The following is a 24,573-nucleotide window of genomic DNA, read 5'->3' as shown; positions in this document are numbered from 1 at the left end:
AACATAGAACTTATGTTTGCTGAATTTTGTATGGTCACTCCTGGGCAAAATTGCGTTATATAATCTGCAATATACAATATTTAAAAACAATAGCAAAATATTTTGGAAAAATATGGAGATTGTCTCACATTTTGGTCCATAACTCTTTTCAAAACCCAACATTTTTGATAAACAGAGACAAATTGGGGAACACTTCTTTTCCGTACGTCCTTTCCTCGAGGCCCTATCGTACCAACAACAGACAACGAACATATTGGGAGTATGATTGCGGGATTTGCAATATATGCAAAATATAGCAAAATATTTTTAAAAAATATGTAGATTGTCCCACATTTTGCACCATAACTCTTGTTATACTTGACCGATTTTACCCATTAGCAATACCAAACATTTATGATTAAAACAGAATATTTGGGAAATACTACATTCCCATAAGTCCTTCCCTCGAGGACATATCGTGCCAATAACAGACAGACGTACGGGTATATTGGGTGTGACTTAAAAATGGCGTATCTTTGGAACGCGGTTTTTGTTTTTAATAAATTATATATAATTTTGAATGACACATCTGTTATTTATTCTCACTTAGTTATTGAACATTATAGTGTAAGCAACAAAGTTTTTTTTGCTTCCGAAATGTGGAATTTTTTACCAACAAAGCGTCATATGCGGGAACACATTAGCCAAAGCTTATGTCTAATGTGTTCCATTGGTTTTAACATGCGAGAAATGGTTTGTGCAGTTCCAAAGTGGTGATTTTGACATGGAAGACAAAGATCGCCCAGGACAGCCAAAAAAGTTTGAAGACCAAGAATAAGAGGCATTACTCCATGAAGATTATTGTCAGACTCAACAAGAGTATGCAAAATCATTGGGAGCTACTAATCAGCAATTTCAAAACGTTTGCAAGCAGTAGGATTCATCCAAAGGCAGGGAAATTGGGTACCATACAAGAGACTTTGATAGTCGATTTTGCATGTCCGAAATTATGCTTTAACCAACCAGCCGAATCGACACCAAAGCCAAATAACTGTATTTGATGGGAGCAAAAGGGTCCTATCTATTATGAGCTGCTGAAATCTGAAATCTATACCTGTACAGACATACCTGTTAAAAAGTATTTCGAATCAAGTGGTTGGGAAGTTTCCACTTATAGCCCAGTCCTTGGCCATTCCGAATACTATTTTTTTCGATCGATGCAGAACGCTCTCTCACAGAAATTGGCATGATTTCTTGGCCTCAAAAGATTAGCAATTCTTTTGTGCTCGGAATCCATAGATCCATAGAATAGCTAGATAGTCATAGAATTTTATAAGGACCCAGAATACATATACATATAAAAAATAAAATTAGTTCGAAGTGTCTTATGTGATCGAATACTGAAATCTCTCTGTTACTACGTTTATACGAACGGCTTATTCGCAAATAAAAAAATGCCGCATAAACAGTGAATTAATTTTTTATTTGCGAATTTTCCGTAACTAATGTGACATATAAACAGTGAGTTAGTTAATTGCAAATAATTTTTATTTGCGAATAGGCTACGTATAAACGTAGTATGTGATAATGATTGAGCAAATTTTAATTCTCAGATCACTCAGATTACTGCAATCTTATATATGATCATATCGATGTTAACTTTACCATATTATGGTTACCACAATCATATAAATAATTACAGTGACCATAGTATTGTTAAAAAAAAATATGTTAAAATGTTGAAATGGTTACACTAAACATGTAAAGTTATATTTTTAGTGGGGTGTACTCAGTCTATGCGATAGGTATACAATTATTTCTAAACCAGAACTGTTTCAGATATGCGACAATAAATTATATGGGAGCTATGACTAATTATGGACCGTTCGTCACACAATTTGGTGGCATGATTTGTATTGAATTTTGTTTGGATACTAACATATTTAATAAATTTATGCTCACTAATGAAAGTTTCGAGAGTGGTCCTTATAAGAGAGCTATGGTAAATTATAAACCGATCGGTATTAAAGTTGGTTTTTTGAGTTCAACTTATATAAACTTATTTGTGTTGAATTTGATTTGGATATCTATATCGAGCCCTTAGCGCCAAATTATCGTAAGCGACATTTTCTAAATTTTTTATTTTATTGCTAAAATTAAAATTTTATGGACCGACTGATGTTTTAGCGTTCTCAGAATATCAAAATTGTTAATAACTTCAAAATTATAGGGGGTAAGATTTTATCGTAAGTCAATGTTTACATTTTACAGTAAACGAATTTTATAGTAAGCGACACATAGTGGTATAGAAAAAAATAAGGAAATAAATTTGTAACTTCTAAATGGTTAGATTGGTTTGAATGAAATTTCACATGCGCAAAGAAGAAGTGCTGTCGAGTTTAAGTTTTGAGTTCATGGGCTCACCATGGGCGCGACCAAGGGTCCTCAAAGTAGGACACCTTGGGTATGTTACATTTTTAAAACGATCCTATTTCTTCGTTTGTGTTCCGATTTCTAAAAAATTACACATATAAAATCTTTTCATCGATCGCTACAAAAGACTTAATCGTAGCTATCAAGAGGTAACTTATAGCTTAGGAGATATTCGCATTTGCAAATTAAATTTTCAATATTTTTACCGAACCTACTCCAGTTCTTTGATAACAGCGTATCCAAATATTTTCCGATTTTCTCCAGTTTTTCTTCATGGGACTAACAACATATGTATGTATGTTTCAAATATAAAAAAACAAAAAAATTCTATGAGGATGTATAAGGAATTTATACTTTCTGAAAGCTAAGTTTTCATAAAATATTTTATATGAAAAAAAATTAAACAATTTTGTTACCGAAGGGACCAGGTCTATTCAAAACACACCTATTTTATATGTAAAATTAAACTTAAGGGCAAAAATTCTCAAATCACATATTCGATATCAAAATATAATAACCGATTTTAGATGGCCCAATATGCTTTTAATTATTTTGTAAAGGATTCCGATAACTCCGATCCTGGTATGGATATTATAGCCAAAAAACTAAAAATTTCCATTTTAGGGATTTTCAACACTTTTTTGGGAATTGCGGGATTGCTGATAATAAATTTCAAAATTCGCTTTTATTTTTCCATTTTCAGTAGAAAATTTTACATATGTAACTGTGAAATTTCATTAAAAACTATTCCTAAATAAATATTTTATTTCAATTCGAAAAATTTATATCTGTGCAAAAATTCAATAAAAAATATTTTTTGTCATATTTTTCAATAAAGTATTCCATGAATTTTTAATAGTCAAAAGTTATAAATATTTTTGAAAAATAGACAAATAGCTTGAACGAAATTATATTATATCGCATCATAAAATTTTTAATTCTATGTATGTATAAATTTCAAAATAATCGAAAAAACCTTCTGTAAAATTTGTGTTTTGTCGCTTACGATAATTTGGCGCTAAGGGTTCGATATAATCAAGATATTTATGAGAGTTTAACTATTGTGAAAGGCTTCAATAGGTTTTGTCCTTGGTGCAATAAATAAGTTTCAGCTAATCAAATTATCTTTGAAATTGCGATCTGTAGTTTGATTACATGGACGGACAGACGGACGGACATCGCTTAATCGACTGAGCAGATTGGTATACTTTAAAGTGGGTGTTGGTATAATATTTTCTCACGTTACATATGTATATCAGCACTAACCCAATATACCCTCCCAACTATGGTGATGTAGGGTATAAAAACACTACATAAATATCGACCACAAAAGCTAAAGAATGTCTTATCTAAGTATAGTGATAAATAAAATTCAACTTTACTTGCATGGTTGATATTTTTTCAACCATAAAATAAAATTTACAATTTAACCTTAACTTCCCATGGTCTTTCACCACAAAAGATAGGCGAACAGAAACTATAAATATTCTAAAAGACTAATAATTTTTTTCAGTCATAAATTGTATTTTACAAGATGCACGCTTCAATAGTTCTTGTCTCAATAGTAGCAGTTTTAAGTAGCACGGCAAAAGCAGGAAATTTTTATACCTCAGCTACAAATAAAATATATTATGTGGAATCAGCATATAATGTAAGTTTTATAGGATTTCGGTTTTAACACAAATTCATGCAATTGCAAAATTTCTATTAATATTAGTACAATTGGTTTGAGTCCCATATCGAGTGCCACAACAAAAACATGACTCTGTTCACCATTGAAAATGAGGATTCATTTTACGATCTCTATAATGTGTTAATTAGTGGAAAATTGTAAGTAATAATTTGATAAAAAATGTTATAAACAATTTACTTAACATAATATTATTACAGTTCTCGCAAACCACCTCATCTCTGGGTGGGAGCCGTTGGATCTCAGCGCAAATTTACCTGGATTTTAAATGGTAAACCTGTCATTTGGAAACATGGTAGTTTTGATAATGCCAGAAATTCCGAAAATTGTCTACAACTCTATGAAAATACCAAAGATTTAAATGATGTTAATTGTGTGAACAAAATGGGTTTTGTGTGTGAGGAGAACAGATATCAGATACAGTGTGATCAAACGAAAATGGCTCAAAAGAATGTTGTGCTAAATATTCATCAACATCGTAATTAATAGAGTAAGTTAGGTATTAAAAATGTATAAAAACTAATCATAATTTGTAAAATGAAACATTTTTTAAACAAATCCTATAAAATCATAAAATAAAAGTTGGATTTTAATAATAAATTTATTTTTTTTAAATATATAGTGCTAAAGATCTACTGATAGAAGCTTTACTGATAGATTTTCCAAATAATTATAAGTCAAAGCTGATTTTATTTAACGAATTCTACAAAAAAAATACATCTTTATTCATTCAAAACAACACTAATTTTATTAGGTCTTTAAACAAGTTTTCTTTAAATTGATCAACTCCTTGTTCTTTTCTTTCAAAAATTCATTTTCTTCGCATATAAAACCAAGTTTATGTGAACATGGCAAATCATACCACTGCCAAGTATTTTGCCAAATCAATATACAATGTTCATTATTATTCAGACGATCTGGTTGCCCCGGACCCCAATTGGTGAAACTGAATACATTTCCAGTAGTAACCCATTCATAGCGCATATCGACAGCATTATCATGGCCGGCCAACCAAAATGAGGGACATTTTACTAAATAAATTTATTAATTTAAAAGAAATTTCCTAAAAATTAGGCTCAACTCCTCAGTCTTACCAAATAATTTCCTAATTAAAGCATCAATTTGAAAGTCTTTGTACTCAGTGTCTATGGCTATTAGGGTCATATTTTTACGGGCACATTCATTCCAAGCTTCAAACCAGCTGTACTGTAACAAAAATATTTATTTTAGGTTAATTTTAAGATTTTATTTATATGTTTTAAAGCACCTTTGCCTCTGCTTCAATGTAATACAAGCTGTCATCAGCACTTTTAAACCATTTTTCCACTTGCACACTGCCTGCCAGTGTTATAATCACTAAAATACTTATGAATTGTTTCATATTCCACAACTAAATGAAATTAATTTTATCTTAGGTTTAATTTAAATACATATTTCTTAAATTCCTTTTAGATTTATGTAAACTTATGTTTTTATCAACAAAACAAGTATATAAATATGAAATGCTTTCAGAAGAGCTTAAATTGTAGTAAAACCTTGAACTTGAAAATTGTTTTTTTGAGAAATACTCTTTAATACGAGCTAAGACTTTTAAAGGGTATTTAAAGGTCATTGTGGATTTTACTTTAGATTAGTTTTCTATCTTCATCTCACTATAATACTTAATAGGCTTTATCTTTCGGACAACGTCACATAAATATTCACTGACGGATTTAGATCACATGAAAAGATCGGAGGTCATTCATATTCTTTAGGTTACCATATTACGGTAGTAGCGTATAAGTTTTTAAAACTTTTATGGATATCGAGTCACATCTAATACAAATTTGAGCCATATAGAATGTGTATATTACAAAGAAAATTGTCAATGAATGACGGGTGTCTTTAGTCTTGTATGAGTTCCGGAACATGGGGACATTAAAGGAACCTGTAGAGCTGTTTCACCTGCGAAAACTGACAACACCCTAAATTTTATCGAATTCGTCTCTACTGAATTCACACGAACTTCATCTCATTGCCAAAGAAAGATATGTAGAGAACACTTTTTGCTTTAAATCTGCCTGGCTTCCTACTAAGAAACCATATAGCGGAAATTACCGGTCACTGGCCTCTAAGTGCACACTCTCAAGGGCTTTGAAGAAATATAATGACTTCTGTAGAAGCATTAACAACGAGATTGAAGTGGAGACAACTGAACAACTCATGGTCCAGCATGTGGGAACAAATAGTTATTGACAAAATCTGTCCCTCCAATAGTGATTAGAAACAATAGGATGACGAAAAAACGACATCGGTTAAGAAATATAGTGCGAATGGTGAGGTAGAAAAAAAGGTATCACAATAGGATCGGCACTAGCCACTCGATTCATAGCTACAGTGAACTATAAATCGTGAGGCTAGCATTTAAATCTAACCTAAACTTGTATAAATAACTTTCCCACTAAATAACTAATGCTATGCACCAAAAATAGTCAACAGTCTTAACTATTTAGGACAAATTTTACTACGAACAATAAGTAATAAGTTACATGGATGATAAAATACACCTCTTTGACCAAAATGCCCAATTTTGACCTCCTCTAATTCATAGAGTTCTTGAACGATCTTGTTGGATTATTGTGTCTAAACTAATATTCAATAGGACTAACATTTCATCGATCGAAAGACATCGATTTCATAAGTTTGTTTACTTGACATGAAGTCCCCTGTTTATGTATATTCTGGATCGTTGATAGAGTCCATACAGCCATGACCGTCTGCATGTTGAAATCAACTTTCCGAAGCCCCCTAATAACTTACATACATGCATCAGCATATCCGCTATTGTCCCGGTTCTGTTGCTATTTAAATCGGACTACAAATGGCTGAGATATAAGCAAAAAACCACGACAATCTCGATTTTTGAAAAATGTTTGATCTAAGACTATATTTGGATTACTAAGTCATTAATATAGATAATATGGATAGCTATTGATAGACATTTCAATCCGAGGAGATAGATTATTCAGCTCTCATCTGCTAACTACGGATTTTAACCCAGATATGCCGATTGCTTGAGCTTGATAATTTTAAAATTACTTTTATATTATTTTGGAAGCAAATGGGAAATAAAAACAAGTAAGAAAGTATGGTCGGTCAAGCCCGACCATAAATACCCCACACTAAGTAAAAGAATAAAAACATTTTTCTTTTAAAATTTCAATAATTTATATTTTTGAGTGATTTTCGGAAGTGGGCCTTATATGGGGGCTATGACCAATTATGGACCGATCACCATGAAATCAGGTCGTGTGATTTATGTTTATATTAAAGTTAACTATGTTGGATTTTGTGTGTATACCAACATTTTAAAGTGATTTATGCATATATGGGAGCTATAACTAATTATGGACCGATCGTAACAAAATTTGGTGACATGAATTTTGTGTATATAAAACTTATTTGGAGCGGAATTTGTGGAGATACATATATAAATTAAACATTTATGACCGATAAAGTCCTATTTCGGGAGGACATTTGTATGGGGGCTAGGTGAACTAATGGACCGATTTCAGCCAGTTTCGATAGGCTTGGTCCTTGAGTCGAAAAAATAATATATATCAAATTTCATCGAAATATCTTCAAAATTGCGCACAAGGTTTACATGGACAGCCAGCCAGCCGACCAGACGGACGGACGGACATCGCTTAATCGACTCAGAAAGTGATTCTAAGTCGATCGGTATACTTTAAGATGGGTGTTAGAATAATATTTTTGGTCGATACAAACATCTGCACAAACGCATAATACCCTCCCCACTATGGTGGTGTAGGGTATAAAAACGCTAACATGTGGGGGTTAGTATTTTAGTTCAGCATATATTTTGTATTGATATTTGATGACAAAAATAATGATAAGATTATTTATTTAAAATCCACAAAAACTACTCACAGTTTGTATAAAGGATATAATTGAAACCAATCTTACAAAATAATACAATAACTATTTTTTTAATTTTTTTATATAATCAAATATAAAATATTGTTTTATTTAAAAACATATGAAAATAACATCTTTAAATTCATTGTCCATTTATATTCAAAACAACACTATTATTAGGTCTGCTACAACCATTGATAATTAAATTTAGAAAAGTTTCCCTTAAGCTGGTCAACTCCTTGTTCTTTTCTTTTAAAAATTCATTTTCTTCGCATATAAAACCAAGTTTATGTGAACATGACAAATCGTACCACTGCCAAGTATTTTGCCAAATCAATATACAATGTTCATTATTATTCAGACGATCTGGTTGCCCTGGACCCCAATTGGTGAAACTGAATACATTTCCAGTAGTGGCCCATTCATAGCGCATATCGACAGCATTATCATGGCCGGCCAACCAAAATGAGGGACAGTTTACTAAATAAATTTATTATTTTAAAAGAAATTTTGTACAAAAAGTTGTTTTACAAAACCTTACCAAATAATTTTCTTATTAAAGTATCAATTTGGACATGCTTGTACTTAGTGTCTATGGCTATTAGGGTCATATTTTTACGGGCACATTCATTCCAAGATTCAAACCAGGTGTACTGTAACAAAAATATATATTTTATTATAGCTTATATAGGTCTTAATAATATATTCAAAATTACCTTTGTCTCCGCTTCAATGTAATACAAGCTGTCATCAGCACTTTTAAACCATTTATCCAGTGGCACACTGCCTGCCACTGTTATAATCACTAAAATACTTATGAAGTGTTTCATGTCTAACAACTAAATGAAATTAATTTTATTTTAGATTTAATTTAAACACATTTTTCTTAAATTCCTTTTAGTAATATGTTTTTATCAACAAAACAAGTATATAAATGTGTCAGAAGAGCTTAAAATATAGTAAAACCTTGAACTTGATAAATGATTTTTGAGAAATACTTTTTAATAAGAGTTTTGTGGCATATGCAGTGAGCATCGAAAGTGACTAAACACCAAAACTTATTTGATTTTTTTTGAGATAATGAAAATCCTAAAATCTATCATCCATCGATTCAAATTTAAAAGTTTCTGTTTCTTGGAGATTGAGTTGAATAATAGATTCGGTTCCGAAAACAAAAGATTTAAGTCGGAATGTAATGATTTTTATGATCTTAAGAAAATCAAAAAATCACTGGTTGGTGTATACTCACTTCTAAGGCTGTGTGTATGTAAAATAATTAGGGCTGTAACCAAAGGGATCAAACGATTTTGCAAATTCTTGAATGTATACTTGATATATTGCTAAAGGATTTGGGTCCGACTTACAGATAGACAGACATTGTAATTACTTCTTTTTTTTCAGCTTGAAGGATCCATAATGTAGATACTCCCATATTGACATATTTATGGAAATTTAGTTTTATAAACCTTGGCTAAATGGAAAAGTTGATTAAGAATAAGGCCAATAATTCGCAAAGTAGTTCGCAAAATGTCGATCTGAGAGAAACTCAATCTAAAGTCATAACTTGATCAACGCTCTTTTGAAAATGTTTGAAAGTTTATTTCAATTAAACAATACAGTAGGAAATGTACTGCAAAGCTAATTTAACTGTGCCCCAATGTGTGGTATCGTAATAACACAATTCTTTGTTTAAAAATACACAATTTTTATATTGAAAATCACTTTATTGTGACTTTAAAAACATATTTATTTAAATTTTTCTATATAATTCAACGCAATGAACAAATTAAATTTTGACAAGATCGCTTCAATTCTGCCAACTCTCTATTCTTCTCTTTCAGAAAAACATTTTCTTCGCATAGAAAACCAATTTTATATGAACATGGTAAATCGTACCACCGCCAAGTGTTTTGCCAAATCAATATACAATGCTCGGTATTATTATTCGAACGATCAGGCTGGCCCGGACCCCAATTGGTGAAACTGAAAACGTTACCGGTAGTGGCCCATTCATAGCGTCTATCGACAGCATTGTCATTACCTGACAACCAAAGTGAAGGACTGACGGCTATAAATATACAAATTTAAAAACATGTTTTAAAATTTTTCACGGAAAACTTACTAAACAATCTCCTGAGCAAAGTATCAATTTGTGTGTGTTTGTACATTGTATCTATGGCCATTAGGGACATATTTCTACGGGCACATTCATTCCAAGCTTCATGCCAATTGTACTGTAAAGAATTAAATGATTTATATTAAGTTTATGTTATGAGATCATATATAAAGCAGTATAAGGCATAAAGAGAACATGAATTATAACAATACATAATGTACTTTATTTCTCTGTTGTAATCTGTTTGTCTAATGATTGTGATTTTTGTTTCTTTTGGATTAATTTTACTGATAACCGATCAAGTTGTTTCCCTGGGGGATTTGAGTGCCGACCACAGTTTGTTTAAAAGTACCTTTTCCTCCCTTTCAATGTAAAACAAGCTGCCATCACTACTTCTATGCCATTTTTCTACTGGCACACTGTCTGCCAGTGCTACGAGTATAATCACCAAAATACTTATGAGATATTTCATATTCAACTGCTAAATGAAATCAATTTGATCTTTCATTCAGTTTATATACTTTTTTTATTCATTTTAGGTTTTGTAAAGTACTTAAAATATTGAAAAGACTTTATTATTTTAAATGTCTTGTGAGAAATACTCTATAATTAAAGTATTGTATAAAACTTTTGAAGTGTTTTGTAACATGTTCTCAATCGATAAATATTTCAATGCTAATATTAAGGCAGGACAGAGAAGCTGATGAAAAAAACCAACAGCAAACTAGTATCTAAACTATACTACGATTCCTGATGCATACATATTTGTAGAACTTTCATAATTGACCATGAATAGTCCTCTAAGCTTTCGATGGTATGGACAGATTTAATGTCTGATCCCTCCTTAATAGGGAAACATTTCTAATTTTCAGAACCTCTTTATCAGTGCCATTAAACCGCAGGATTAAGATCAGTTACTAAATGGTAAAGCATGTGACAAATGAGTTATAACGTGATTGATGTGTCTATAACTATCTACCAGATACGATTTTATTTATTGCGATTTAAGTGCAACAAACAAGTGTTTTTTCTTTATAATTAATTTAAAAAAATCGTTTTACTTCCTCTTAATTTATTAAGTAAATCCACAAACAATAATATCTTAAACAAATAGTCGAGCAAGTATCTTTTCTCTTTAAGAATTTAATATATTTACAAAAGAACATATGTTAAACTTGAATTTAACAGCTGTTTCTTTACATTGTATTTCAAACATAAAGCCTCGAGTCAATTGAATCTAAGAAACGATAAAAATAATTCGATCGTGAAGCTTTAAAAATTGTCTTTAAAATATGAATAATAGGTCCATGGCCTTCACGATTGGCTTGACTTACCATTTTGAATAAACGTGGCTGAATTTCAAAGATGCAGCATTCAATTTTCTCCTTCAATGCTTGGCTGGTGTAGAACTTTGACTTAAGTAACCTCATAGAAATAAATCGTGTAGTGGTAAATCACTCGATCGAGGAGGCCAATTCTGATCACCGAAAAGAGAGAGTACACGACCAGGAAATGTCTCGCATCAGCGTGTCTTGTTAAACCGTGTGGACCTCTAGCCCAAAATGTGAAACAAATAGTGACATGTTGTGAATGCATTTTTCGATAATCACTATCTATTAACAAAACCATCAAAATGAAAATGTGGTTCATTACTTAGAATGATTTTGTTCGAAAGATTGAAACCGGAAATTTTTGCATTTGAAAATATTTCGTAAAAGATATAAAATAATTGCATAAAGTTAGAGGTCTTAAATATTCAAAAATGTCAAATTTGGAAGGATTTAATACACAATTCTTAACATTTATCTTATTAGCGTCCACAAAATTGAAATAGAATGGCAAAACATATTGACTTCAAAATGCGGGATTTTGTTTTTTAAAATTTTTAGCTTTTATTTTGAAACATTTGTACAATATACATTTATTCGAGGTATTGGCCATTGTTAGGTATAAACTTTTCCCATCATTCTGTCAACATATGGATGCCGAGCCAAAAAAACTGCTCATCTTTTGAGGTCAAGAACAAATCCAGACAATTTTGGATACTCTGTTCCAAAGTGAAGCGTATCCCAGAGAAAGTGTTCTGCATCGTAACAAATAGTAGTCGGACGGGGCAAGGTCTGGACTATAAGGTTGGTGAGGAAAGTCTAACCTCATCTTTCTAATAGAATAGGACCCTTTTTCTCCCACGAAATGCATATAATTACCTTATCTCCATTGATATTTGGCTTTGGTGTCGATTCGACTGGTTGGCCTGGCTTCACATATGATCCCTTACACTTCGGGTTATCGTAATAGATCCATTTTTCATCGCAAATAATGATTCGGTGCAAAAATTATTTTTTTTATAGCATTCAAATATCATTTTCGACATGCAAAATCGTCTTTCAAGGTCTCTCGGTTTCAATTCGTATGGTACCACAATTCACTGCTTTTGATGCTGCTCGCAAAGGTTTAGAATTACTGCTTGAAAGATTTTGCAAGCTTTTGTTGAGTTTGACAACAATCTTTATGGAGTAATGCCTCCAACTCTTGGCCTAAACATTTTTTGGCTGGCCTGAGCGATCATTGTCTTCCGTGTCATGATCACCACTTCTTAACAGCACAAACTAACTCTCGCACGTTGAAACCTATGGAACACATTCACCGTAAGCTTTGGTGAGCAATCGGTGTACTTCAGCGGCACCATATTTCAAATTAAAGAAGTAAAGCAAAACTTCCCGCATATGACGCATATGGCACAAAATTCTAAATTTTCGAATCAAAGAAAAAACTTTGTTGTTTACACTATACTGTTCAATAATTAAGTGAGAATAAATGAAAGATATGTACCCTTCAAAATGACATTTGACTTATTGATGATAACTTACAAAATAATGCATTAAGAAAGTAGTAGTTATATTTTGACTCTGCCCCAATGTTTAAAAATACAAAATTTTTATATTGAAAATCACTTTATTGTAAATTTAAAAACTTCTTCTTTTTAATTTCCTATATAATTCAACGCAATGAACAAATTAAATTTTGACAAGATCTCCTCAATGTTGTCAACTCTCTATTCTTCTCTTTCAGAAATACATTTTCTTCGCATAGAAAACCAATTTTATGTGAACATGGTAAATCATACCACTGCCAAGTGTTTTTCCAAATCAATATACAATGTTCGGTATTGTTATTCAAACGATCAGGTTGGCCCGGACCCCAATTGGTGAAACCGAAAACGTTACCGGTAGTGGCCCATTCATAACGTCTATCGACAGCATTGTCATTACCAGACAACCAAAGTGAGGGACTAATGGCTAAAAATACACAAATTTAAAACATGTTTTAAAATTTGTCCTGGAAAACTTACTAAACAATCTTCTGATCAAAGTATCAATTTGTCTGTGTTTGTACATTGTATCTATGGCCATTAAGGACATATTTTTACGGGCACATTCATTCCAGGCTTCATGCCAATTGTACTGTAAAGAATTAAATGTTTTATATTAAGTTTATATTATGAGATCATATGCAAAGCAGTGTGCGGCATAAAGAGAACATGGATTATAACAATACATAATGTACTTTCTTTCTCTGTTGTAATCTGTTTGTCTAATGATTGTGATTTTTGTTTCTTTTGGATTAAGTTTAATGAGCTTTGTTGACAACCGATCAAGTTCATTCCCTATGGGATTTGAGTGCGGATCTTAGTTTGTTTAAAAGTACCTTTTCCTCCCTTTCAATATAAAACAAGCTGCCATCACTACTTCTATGCCACTTTTCCACCGGCACACTGTCTGCCAGTGCTACGAGTATAATCACCAAAATACTTATGAAATATTTCATATTCAACTGTTAAATGAAATTAATTTCATCTCTCATTTAGTTTATATACTTTTTATAATTTTAGGTTTTGTAAAATAGTACTGAGAATATTGAAAATACTTTATTATTTTAAATGTTTTGTCAGAAATACTCTATAATTAAAGTAAGTTATAAAACTTTTAATGGGTTTTGTAACATGTTCTTATACGATAAATCTTTCAATGCTAATTCCAATATTAGTATTTATACACACCAGTTTTGAAGCCGTTACAACATTGAAACAAAACATCACCCCAGTATACAAGCTGAACGGGATTTTTAATTATTCCTACGATCCTTGACACATACATATTTTTATAACATTCATAATTGGCTTACGAAGGTATGGGCAGATTAAATGTTTGATCGCTTCTTAATAGGAAAGCGTTTCTAACTATCAGAACATCTTTATCCATGCCATTAAAATGCAGCATTAAGATATTTCACTGAATAGTGAAGCATGTGACAAAGGAGTTATAACGTGATTGATGTGTCTACCAGATAGGATTTTATTTATTGCGATTTAACATAAAGTAAATTATAATAAATCTAAATCACAATAGAATAAAGCGTTAAAGAAGTTTATACTTTATAATTATTTAAAAAACTTAAAAACAAAATTATTTTACTTCCTCTTAATTGATTAAGTAAAACCATAAACAATAATATCTTAAATAAATAATCGAGCAATTGTCTTTTCTCTATATTAATTTAATTTATTTACAAAAGAATATATATGTATTTAACTTGAATTTAACAGCTGTTTCTTCACATTGTATTTCATATAATATGACAGATGCACAAACATATAGCCCCGTGTCAATTGAATCAAAGAAACGATAAAAGATAATTCGATCGTGAAGCTTTAAAAGTAGTCTTGAATAGATCCATCAGGCAAATAGCATACTTGCTGGCTTGTCTGACCATATAGCGATGAATTTTATCCTTCAATGCTTGACTGGTTGTGAGCTTGCTGGTGTAGAACTTTGACTTCAAATAACCTCAGAGAAGGAATTCCTGTAGAGGTAAATCACTCGATCTAGAAGGCCAATTCAGATCACCGAATGGAGAGAGAGAGTATACGACCAGGAAATGTCACGTGTCTTGTTAAAACCACATTTATACGACATCTTTAATATCAATGTCTTCAAATTTATCGCGTTATCAAACACCAGTAACAGTCATTTCTTGACCAACACCATTGCGGCAGAAATATGGTTCAATGATGTCACCAGCCCAAAATCTGAAACAAATAGTGACATGTTGTGAATGCACTTTTCGATAATCACTATATATTAACAAAACCATCAAGATGAAAATGTGGTTCATTGCTTAGAATGATTTTGTTCCAAATTTTAGCATTTGACAATATTTCGTAAAAGATATAAAATAATTGCATAAAGTTAGACATCTTAAATATTAAAAAATGTTATATTTTGAAGGATTTAGTACAAAAATCTTAAAATTTATCTTATTAGCGTTCACAAAATTGAAATACAATGGCAAAACAATAATTAAATATTAATTATTGAGTGTATGACTTATAAATGCGGGATTTTTTTACTTCAAATTTTTAGCCTTCATTTTGAAACATTTGTACAATATAAATTTATTCGAGGTATTGGCCATTGTTAGCTATAAACTTTTCCAATCTTTCTGTCAACATGTGGATGCCGAGCCAAAAGAACATTTCATCTTTTGAGGTCAAGAACGAATCAAGCCAATTTCGGATACTCTGTTCCAAAGTGAAGCTTATCCCAGAGAAAGCGTTCTGCAGTGATCGAAACAAATAGTAGTCGGAAGGGGCAAGGTCCGGACTATAAGGTTGGTAAGGCAAGACTTTCCAACCTCTTCTTTCTAAATAGTTTTTAATAGGTATTGCAACATGTGGCTTAGCGTTGTCATGATGGAATATTACGGCTTCATGTTCGGCCGCATATTCAGATTTCGGCCAATGTTGACATCAAATGAAAATGTTGCTTTTTCTCCCACCAAATGCAGATAATTACCTGATCTCCATGAATATTTGGATTTGGTGTCGATTCGGCTGGTTGGCCGGTCTTCACATATGATCTCTTACACTTCGGGTTATCGTAATGAATCCATTTTTCATCGCAAATGGATTCAGCTTTCAAATATCATTGCTGACATGCAAAATCGCCTTTCAAGGTCTCTCGGCTTCAATTCGTATGGTACCCAATTTCCCTGCTTTTGATGCTGCTCGCAAATGTTTTGAAATTGCTGCTTGAGTAGCTCCCTCTGATTTTGCAAGCACTTGTTGATTTTAACAACAATCTGGTGTAATGCCTCCAATTCTTGGCCTAAACATGGCTGACATGAGCGATCATTGTCTTCCGTGTCAAGATCACCACTTCTTAACCGCACAAATCATCTCTCGCACGTTGAAACCTATGAAACACATTCACCGTAAGCTTTGGTGAGCTTCAGCGGCACTATTTATACCCTACACCACCATAGTGGGGAGGGTATAATGCGTTTGTGCAGATGTTTGTAACGCCCAAAAATATTAGTCTAACACCCACCTTAAAGTATACCGATCGACTTAGAATTTATGAGTCCATTAAACGATGTCCGTCCGTCCGTCCGTCTGATTGGCTGGCTGTCCATGTAAACCTTTTGCGCAGAGTACAGGTCGCAATTTTGAAGATATTTCGATCAAATTTGGTACATATTATGTTTTCGGACCAAGGACCAAGCCTATTGAAAATGTCTGAAATCGGTTCATTATTTCACCTAGCCCCCATACAAATGTCCTTCCGAAATTGGACTTTATAGGTCATAAATGTTTAATTTATAAATGTATCTCCACAAATTGCGCTCCAAATAAGTTTTATATAAACAAAATTCATGTCACCAAATTTTGTTACGATCGATCCATAATTAGTCATAGCTCTTATATAGACCCGCTTCCGAAAATCACTTTAACGTGCATAGATCGCTTAAAAACATAGTAAACTTTCATAGAGCCATAAATCACTCGACCTAATTTCATGGTGATCGGTCCATAATTGTTCATAGCCCCCATATAAGGCCCACTTCCGAAAATCACTCAAAAATATAAATTATTGAAATTTTAAAAGAAAAATGTTTTTTCTCTTTTACTTTCTTACTTGTTTTATATTGAAAATCACTTTATTGTGACTTTAAAAACGTATTTATTTAAATTTTCTATATAATTCAACGCAATGAACAAATTAAATTTTGACAAGAACGGCTCAATGTTGTCAACTCTCTATTCTTCTCTTTCAGAAATACATTTTCTTCGCATAGAAAACCAAGTTTATGTGAACATGGTAAATCGTACCACTGCCAAGTAGTTTTCCAAATCAATATACAGTGTTCATTATTATTCAAACGATCTGGTTGCCCCGTACCCCAATTGGTGAAACCGAAAACGTTACCGGTAGTGGCCCATTCATAGCGTTTATCGACAGCATTGTCATTACCAGACAACCAAAGTGAGGGACTGACAGCTGTAAATATACAAATTTAAAAGCATGTTCTAAAATTTGTTATGGGGAACTTACTAAACAATCTCCTGAGCAAAGTATCAATTTGTGTGTGTTTGTACATTGTATCTATGGCCATTAAGGACATATTTCTACGGGCACATTCATTCCATGCCTCAAACCAATTGTACTGTAAATAATTAAATGATTTATATTAAGTTTATTTTGTGAGATCATATGTAAAGCTGTGTACGGTATAAAGAGAACATGGATGATAATAACAAATAATGCAATATATTTCTCTGTTGTTATCTGATCGTCTAATGATTGTGATTTTTGTTAATTTTGGATTAAGTTTAATGAACTTTGTTGACAACCGATCACCGATGGTATTTGAGTGCCGACCACTATTTGTTTAAAAGTACCTTTTCCTCCCTTTCAATGTAATACAAGCTGCCATCACTACTTTTATGCCACTTTTCCACTGGCTCACTGTCTGCCAGTGCTACGAGTATAATCACCAAAATACTTATGAGATATTTCATATTCAACAGTTAAATGTAATTAATTTGGTCTCTCATTTAGTTTATATACTTTCTATTCATATCAGGTTTTGTAAATTACTGAGAATATTGATAAGAGTTGATTATTGGAAATGTCATGTGAGAAATACTATATAACTAAAGTAGTGTATAGAACTTTTGATGTGTTTTGTAACATGTTTTAATCGATCCCTGATACATACAACTTTGTAGAACTTTCATAATTGGCCATTAATAGTCTGGTCAGATTTAATGTCTGATCCTCCTTAATAGGGAAACGTTTCTAACTGTCAGAACCTCTTTATCAGTACCATTAAAATGCGGGACTAAGATATTTTACTGAATGGTGAACAAATGAGTGTGGTGTGACAAATGAGTTATAACGTGATAGATGTGTCTATAACTATCTATCAGACAGGAATTTATTTATTGCAATTTAAGTGCAATAGACAAGTGTTTTTATAATTTATAATTATAATTATCTTTTTATACGCTTCACCTTCGAGAGGGGTATATATAGGTTTGTCATTCCGTTTGAAATTTCCACAACATAATTTTACGGCCCTATAAAGTATAAATATTCTGGATCCTAATAGATAGCGGAGTCGATTGTCTGTCTGTTGAAATCAATTTTCGGAAGACCCCATATATCTTTGGGATCAAAATCTTCAATAATTCTGCCAGACATGCTTTCGAGAAGTTTCCTATTTAAAAACCAGAAAAATCGGTTCACAAATGGCTGAAATATGAGGAAAAAACCAGGACAACCTCGATTTTTGATCTATTTTTGACCTATATCTGAATTACTAAGTCATTAATATAGACAATATGGAAACATTTTTAATCCAAAAAAAATTTTTGAAAATTTAAAAAAAAAAAATTTTAAAATAACAATTTGAAAATTTTTTTTAAAAATTAAATATTTTTATAAAAAAGACCTTAAGCATAAATAATTATTATATTAAAATAAATTTAAAAGGTCAAATAAAATTAAATAACTAATATTTTAAATTTGTATTTTGAAGTATAACTTGGTGAAGGGTATATAAGATTCAGCACAACCTCTCTCACTTGTTCACTTTCTCTTAATTGATTAAGTAAAACCACAAACAATAATATCTTAAACAAATAATCGAGCAAGTGTCTTTTCTCTTAATTAACTTAATTAATTTACAAAAGTACATACATATATTTAACTAGAATTTAACAGCTGTTTTTTTTACATTGTATTTCATATAATATGACAAATGCGCAAACATATAGCCTCGTGACAATTAAATAAAAGAAACGATAAAATAATTCGATAGAGAAGCTGAATAGAGGTCCATTAGGCGAATGACCTTCACGACTGTGTTGGCTTGACTGACCACTTTGAATAAATGTGGTTGAATTTCGTAGATGGAATGTTGAATTTTCTCCTTCAATACTTGGCGCTGGTTGTGTGATTTTTGGCATATATCATTGACTTTAAGACACCTCATAGATATAAATCCTGTAGTGGTAAATCACAGGAGGCAAATTGCCGAAAAGACAGTCTTTAATATCAATATCTGGTGTTGGCGATATATACAGGTGTTTGATATCGCGATATCAAACACCTGTAACAGTCACTTCTTGACCAACATCATTGTGGAAGAGGTATGGTCCAATGATGCCTCCAGACCAAAATCTGAAACATGTTGTGGATGCATTTTTCGATAATCACATATGGGTCTGCACACGTAAATTTTGTCTATTAACAAAGGCATCAGATGAAAATGTGGTTCATTGCTTAGAATAATATTGATCAGCAAAATTTAGCTATAGACCCGGTTCGATTGCTATTAAAAATCGAGAAAATGGTCACTCAAATGTCATTCCGTTTGTAATTTCTAAATTTTTCATTTGCGACCCCACAAAGTATATATATTCTAGATCGTTATAGATAGCGAAGTCGATATAGCCATGGCCGTCTGTATGTTGAAATCAACTTTCCGTAGCCCCCAAATAACTTACATACATGATTCATATATCAATATATTCTTCCTGCTCAGTTGCTATTTAAAATCGACAAAATCGGCCCACAAATGGCTGAGATATAAGGAAAAAAACGGGACAACATAGATTTTTGCCCTATTTTTGATCTACAGTGACGGACAATACAATAGAATCACTACATATGAATTCGATTAAAGCGGTAAAACTACAAAATTTGATTTCAAAATTTAAAATTTGTTCATTATATGTATATTAATAAATAGAAAAAAATAAAATAAAAAAATAACACATTCTTATTTTAAAAACGATGTCAAATCTAAAAGACTAAATAAAATATGCGACATTCAAATAGAATCAATCAGTCTTAAAATGATTAAAAATAAAAAATCATCATAAGAATTCGTTGTTTTCTTAATATTTTGTTGCATATCAATTATTTCTAATAACAGCATCAAATCTGATGATAGATATTTTAAAGTCCATTGAAACGATGTATATAAGGCTATATATAGTAAGTTGGACCTACAATTGGTCAAAATCAGGAAAACAAATTTTTAACCCGAATTTTTTTTTTCATCAAAAAATTAACTTTGGTCAAAACTCTTTTTCAAAAAATTTTTTTTTTTAAAAATTAAAAAAAAATTGGAAAAATCTTTTTAATCTTTATTTGGAAAAATTTTTTTAAAAAAAAATATTTTGTTTAAACGATAAATTAAAAAATAATTTTTTTTAGTATAATTTGGTGAAGGGTATATAAGATTCGGCACAACCGAATATAGCTCTCTTACTTGTTTTTACCTCTTTTTGATCTATATCTAGATTACTAAGTCATATATATAGACAATGACCTTTACAACGGCGCACAGTGTTGCTAATTTTGAAATAGGGCCAAAAGTCTTTGTTTTATTTTGCCGCCAAATTTTAAATACTCATATTATTGTAAACACCTGAGAACCTCAGAAGCCAAAAATACAGGTCTCTATGTTAACATTTTCCCTATAAACAGGGTGATTCAATATGCATATTTTTATTATCTGATTGAAAAGTAGGATTTTCTAATCAATTTTGAAAATTCAATCGCTTATAACTTTTTATTTGCAAAAGGGATTTTTATGAAGTAACCGGTTTTTGTTAAAATGGTTTCATATCTTTAATTTCAATACAGATATATGTTTCTACCACTTTTGAAATCGCTTCCATATTATTTTTAAAAATGTGTTAAATTTTACATAAATTTAAGGTTTGATGGAATTCGTAAAATATATATAATATTTCGTAAAAAGCCTAGTAGCATTTGAAAGTACGTACTCTCTCCTTTATTAACATATCTATTTCGTTTTGCGCTTTTTTGCACTCTTTGAGCTTGATCAATTTGTCTGACTCAAGTATGATGCTTAACTCTATACCACCATATATGTTGTATAGTATAAATGCATTCTTGTGAATAAAGTATAGGTCGCAATTTTGAAGATATTTCGATAAAATTTGGTACATTAAATTTTTTTGGCCCAACGACGAAGCCTATTGAAACTGGCAGAAATCGGTCCATTAGTTCACCTAGCCCCCATACGAAAGTCCTCCCGAAATTGGACTTTATCCGTCATAAATGTTTAATTAATATATGTATCTACACAAAATTCCTTTTCAAATAAGTTTTATATATGCGGAAGTCATGTCACCTAATTTTATGACGATCGGTTCATAATTAGTCATAGCTTGTATATAAGACCCGCTTCCGAAAATCACTTTAACGAGCATAAATCTATTAACAATTTTGGTATAAACATAAAATTCAACAGAAATAACTTCCATATAGACATAAATCACAAGACCTAATTTCATGGCGATCAGTCCATAATTAGTCATAGCTCCAATATAAGGCCCACTTCCGAAAATCACTTTAACGAGAATAAATCTCTTAAAAATGTTGGTAGCTACACAAAATTCAACACAAATAACTTTCATGTAGTCATAAATCAGACGACCTAATTTCATTGTGATCGATCCATAATTAGCCATAGCTCCCATATAAGGTCCTCTTCCGAAAATCACTTTAATGAGCATATATCTCTTAAAAATGTTGGTATACACAAAAAATTCAACACAAATAACATTCATAAATCACATGACCTAATTTCATGGCGATCGGTCCATAATTAGTCATAGCTCAAATATAAGGCCCTCTTCCGAAAATCTTTCTCGAAAATAAATTATTGAAATTTTAAAGAAAAATTATTTTGCTCATTTTCTTAGTTCAGGGTATTATATTGTCGGGCTTGACGAACCATACTTTCATACTTATTATTATAATTCTTTACTACTATTATCATTATTTATTAAATTTTATTGGAAAATAAAATACTTCTTATAAACTTTTCCAAAAAAATTCAACATTTTTTTTAATTTTTTTTTAATTATTAAACAAAAATATGGACTCAGAAAGGTTTTTATGTTATACAATACAATAAATACTCAATTTTTTGTTATAAATTTCATATGCAAATTGCAAAAAAAATTCTTACTTAAATTATGGCTAATTATTCTTCAGAAAATAACTATTACTTTTCTAGACATCATAACTACTTTCCGCCACAACCTAATATACAAATTAATATACCAAAATAAGGGTAAAAAAGTCACCCTTATTTTGGTAAAAAAAATTCCGTCTGTGTCAAAAGTTATAGAGTTTTGGCCGCTATTTTTAAAGGCCATACTAAAAATTTAAAAAGAAATTAAAAATAAAAATTTTCAATAACAAATAAATTTGTTTAAATAAAATATTTTTTTAAATTTTGTTTTTTTAAACATATTAAAAATTTTTATTTTGAAGTATAATTTGGTAATTTGGGAAATATATCTTTCTTTAACCTTTAAGATACAAGTTTTACCTTTTTAACAGAAAAAGATTTGTTTAAATCGATTGGAAAATGGCTGAGTTGCGGTTGTTTAAAATTAGGATGCTCTCCAACTTAAGCAAAATACTGTCAGCTATGTTAACGATCGTAACACAACCATTTCCCAACCGAACAATTATGCTCTATTTGAAAGGTAAAACATACATCTTTGAATTTAAAGAAATAATATTTGGATTGTTTAACGGTAACGGTAATTGCTGTTATTACGGTAACGATATTTTAAAGTTACTAACTTCATCCTGAATTAAATTATTAATAAAACTTTACAAAAATTAAAAATTAGTTGACAAAAATGCTATATAATTTTTAAAATTTTATAGATCAAAATTTAGTATTTATATAATTTAAATTATTTATAGGATATTGGTAATGGTATTACGATTACGAATTACAGTTATTTCGGTATCGGTAAATAAGCTGAATGCATATTTTAGGGTTAACGGTAGCTTATCGGTAACGGTAGCCAACTTTGCTCAAAACTAATACTTAAAATATTACCATTCTCATTTTCCTAAAAATATACACATTTATTTGCATAATTAAAATCGAATCAAAAAACATTATTAAGTTTTAACCATGTTGATAAAAATTGAATACAACTCTATTAGGTTTTTCCTGATTCTCATCCTTGGGACTTAGGTAAGCATTCTCCTCGCATATGAAACCGAATTGATACTCACATTTGGCATCATTTAATTCAGTTGTAGCTTCACTGAATAGTAAACAGTGTTCTTCTTGATTAAAATTATCTGGATTACCGCCAACCCATCGGTTAGTAAAAACCGGCTGACTATTAGCAATCCAAGCAAATTGACGATCAAAACCCACAGCTCCAATCCACAAATGAGGACCATGAAAATTACTAAATTATATTATTATAGTATAATATAAGAAATTAAATATAATAAGTAATAATTTTACTTACAAATTTCCTTCTTTTAAAATTTTGGCCACATCATTATGCTCCTCGGGAGTTTCTATTGTCAATAATGCCATCTTCTTCATAGAACATTGTAGAAAAGCCTGATACCATGAATACTGTTTACGTAAATTATAGAGAATTTTTTGTGAAATTTCATAGCTATAAATTTGTTTTTTTAAACCTTGTAATTTTGCTCAATATAGTAAGTTTTATTATTCTCCGTTTTGAACCATTTTTGTTCAGCATCTACTTGTTGTGTGGAAACAATTTCAAATAAGCAGCAAATGAGTATAAGATTTATGGCGAGTCTTTTCATTTTGACGACAATTAAACTACTAAATGAATTATAGAATTGTAATTGTTTAGAGCAGCAATTGTTTAAATACTGATTAGTACATAATATTGAAACACCGTTTTTAGTAAAACTAAAAAGAAATTGAGATTATTATGGTATTTTATTATACCCTTCACCTTCGTAACAAGGGTATGTATAGGTTTGTCAATCCGTTTGTAATTTCCACAATATAATTTTCCGAGCCTATAAAGTTTATATATTCTGGATCCTTATAGATAGCGGAGTCGATTAAGCCATGTCCGTCTGTCTGTTGAAATCAACTTTCCGAAGCCCCCAAATAACTTACATACACGATTCATACATCAGTATCTCCGGAATTCTTCCGGGTTGGTTGCTATTTAAAATCGAGAAAATCGGTCCACAAATGGCTGAGATATAAGGAAAAAAACAGGACAACCTCGATTTTTGAC

General features: G+C 31.1%; 6 protein-coding genes across 6 annotated transcripts; 1 reads left to right on the top strand and 5 right to left on the bottom strand.

The window, feature by feature from the left end:
- The first annotated feature begins 3,921 nt into the window (after nucleotides 1-3,921).
- Nucleotides 3,922-4,702, top strand: LOC135951892 (E-selectin-like). The gene is made up of 3 exons (XM_065501637.1): nucleotides 3,922-4,063; nucleotides 4,130-4,242; nucleotides 4,303-4,702. The coding sequence occupies exons 1-3, from the start codon at nucleotides 3,947-3,949 to the stop codon at nucleotides 4,586-4,588; spliced, it is 516 nt and encodes a 171-aa protein (XP_065357709.1). The 5' UTR covers nucleotides 3,922-3,946; the 3' UTR covers nucleotides 4,589-4,702.
- Nucleotides 4,703-4,823: 121 nt separating this feature from the next.
- LOC135951893 (lectin subunit alpha-like) lies at nucleotides 4,824-5,485 on the bottom strand. The gene is made up of 3 exons (XM_065501638.1): nucleotides 5,370-5,485; nucleotides 5,197-5,308; nucleotides 4,824-5,133 (listed from the first exon to the last, which is right to left on the bottom strand). Exons 1-3 carry the CDS (start codon nucleotides 5,481-5,483, stop codon nucleotides 4,853-4,855), a joined length of 507 nt encoding a protein of 168 aa, XP_065357710.1. The 5' UTR covers nucleotides 5,484-5,485; the 3' UTR covers nucleotides 4,824-4,852.
- A 2,604-nt stretch (nucleotides 5,486-8,089) lies between these two features.
- Nucleotides 8,090-8,887, bottom strand: LOC135951891 (lectin subunit alpha-like). The gene is made up of 3 exons (XM_065501636.1): nucleotides 8,737-8,887; nucleotides 8,562-8,673; nucleotides 8,090-8,500 (listed from the first exon to the last, which is right to left on the bottom strand). The coding sequence occupies exons 1-3, from the start codon at nucleotides 8,848-8,850 to the stop codon at nucleotides 8,163-8,165; spliced, it is 564 nt and encodes a 187-aa protein (XP_065357708.1). The 5' UTR covers nucleotides 8,851-8,887; the 3' UTR covers nucleotides 8,090-8,162.
- A 4,248-nt stretch (nucleotides 8,888-13,135) lies between these two features.
- Nucleotides 13,136-13,979, bottom strand: LOC135950612 (lectin subunit alpha-like). The gene is made up of 3 exons (XM_065500143.1): nucleotides 13,845-13,979; nucleotides 13,489-13,600; nucleotides 13,136-13,435 (listed from the first exon to the last, which is right to left on the bottom strand). Exons 1-3 carry the CDS (start codon nucleotides 13,962-13,964, stop codon nucleotides 13,137-13,139), a joined length of 531 nt encoding a protein of 176 aa, XP_065356215.1. The 5' UTR covers nucleotides 13,965-13,979; the 3' UTR covers nucleotide 13,136.
- Nucleotides 13,980-17,180: 3,201 nt separating this feature from the next.
- LOC135949946 (lectin subunit alpha-like) lies at nucleotides 17,181-17,997 on the bottom strand. Its single transcript, XM_065499408.1, has 3 exons — nucleotides 17,878-17,997; nucleotides 17,531-17,642; nucleotides 17,181-17,476 (listed from the first exon to the last, which is right to left on the bottom strand). The coding sequence occupies exons 1-3, from the start codon at nucleotides 17,995-17,997 to the stop codon at nucleotides 17,181-17,183; spliced, it is 528 nt and encodes a 175-aa protein (XP_065355480.1).
- A 5,446-nt stretch (nucleotides 17,998-23,443) lies between these two features.
- Nucleotides 23,444-24,124, bottom strand: LOC135949945 (lectin subunit alpha-like). Its single transcript, XM_065499407.1, has 3 exons — nucleotides 23,990-24,124; nucleotides 23,812-23,924; nucleotides 23,444-23,748 (listed from the first exon to the last, which is right to left on the bottom strand). The coding sequence occupies exons 1-3, from the start codon at nucleotides 24,122-24,124 to the stop codon at nucleotides 23,457-23,459; spliced, it is 540 nt and encodes a 179-aa protein (XP_065355479.1). The 3' UTR covers nucleotides 23,444-23,456.
- Nucleotides 24,125-24,573: the final 449 nt, after the last annotated feature.

The sequence above is a fragment of the Calliphora vicina genome, chromosome 2 (genome assembly GCF_958450345.1).
Source record: "Calliphora vicina chromosome 2, idCalVici1.1, whole genome shotgun sequence".
Lineage (NCBI taxonomy): Eukaryota > Metazoa > Arthropoda > Insecta > Diptera > Calliphoridae > Calliphora > Calliphora vicina.
Note: the sequence above shows the minus strand (reverse complement) of the source record. Positions and strands in the feature narration are given on the sequence as shown.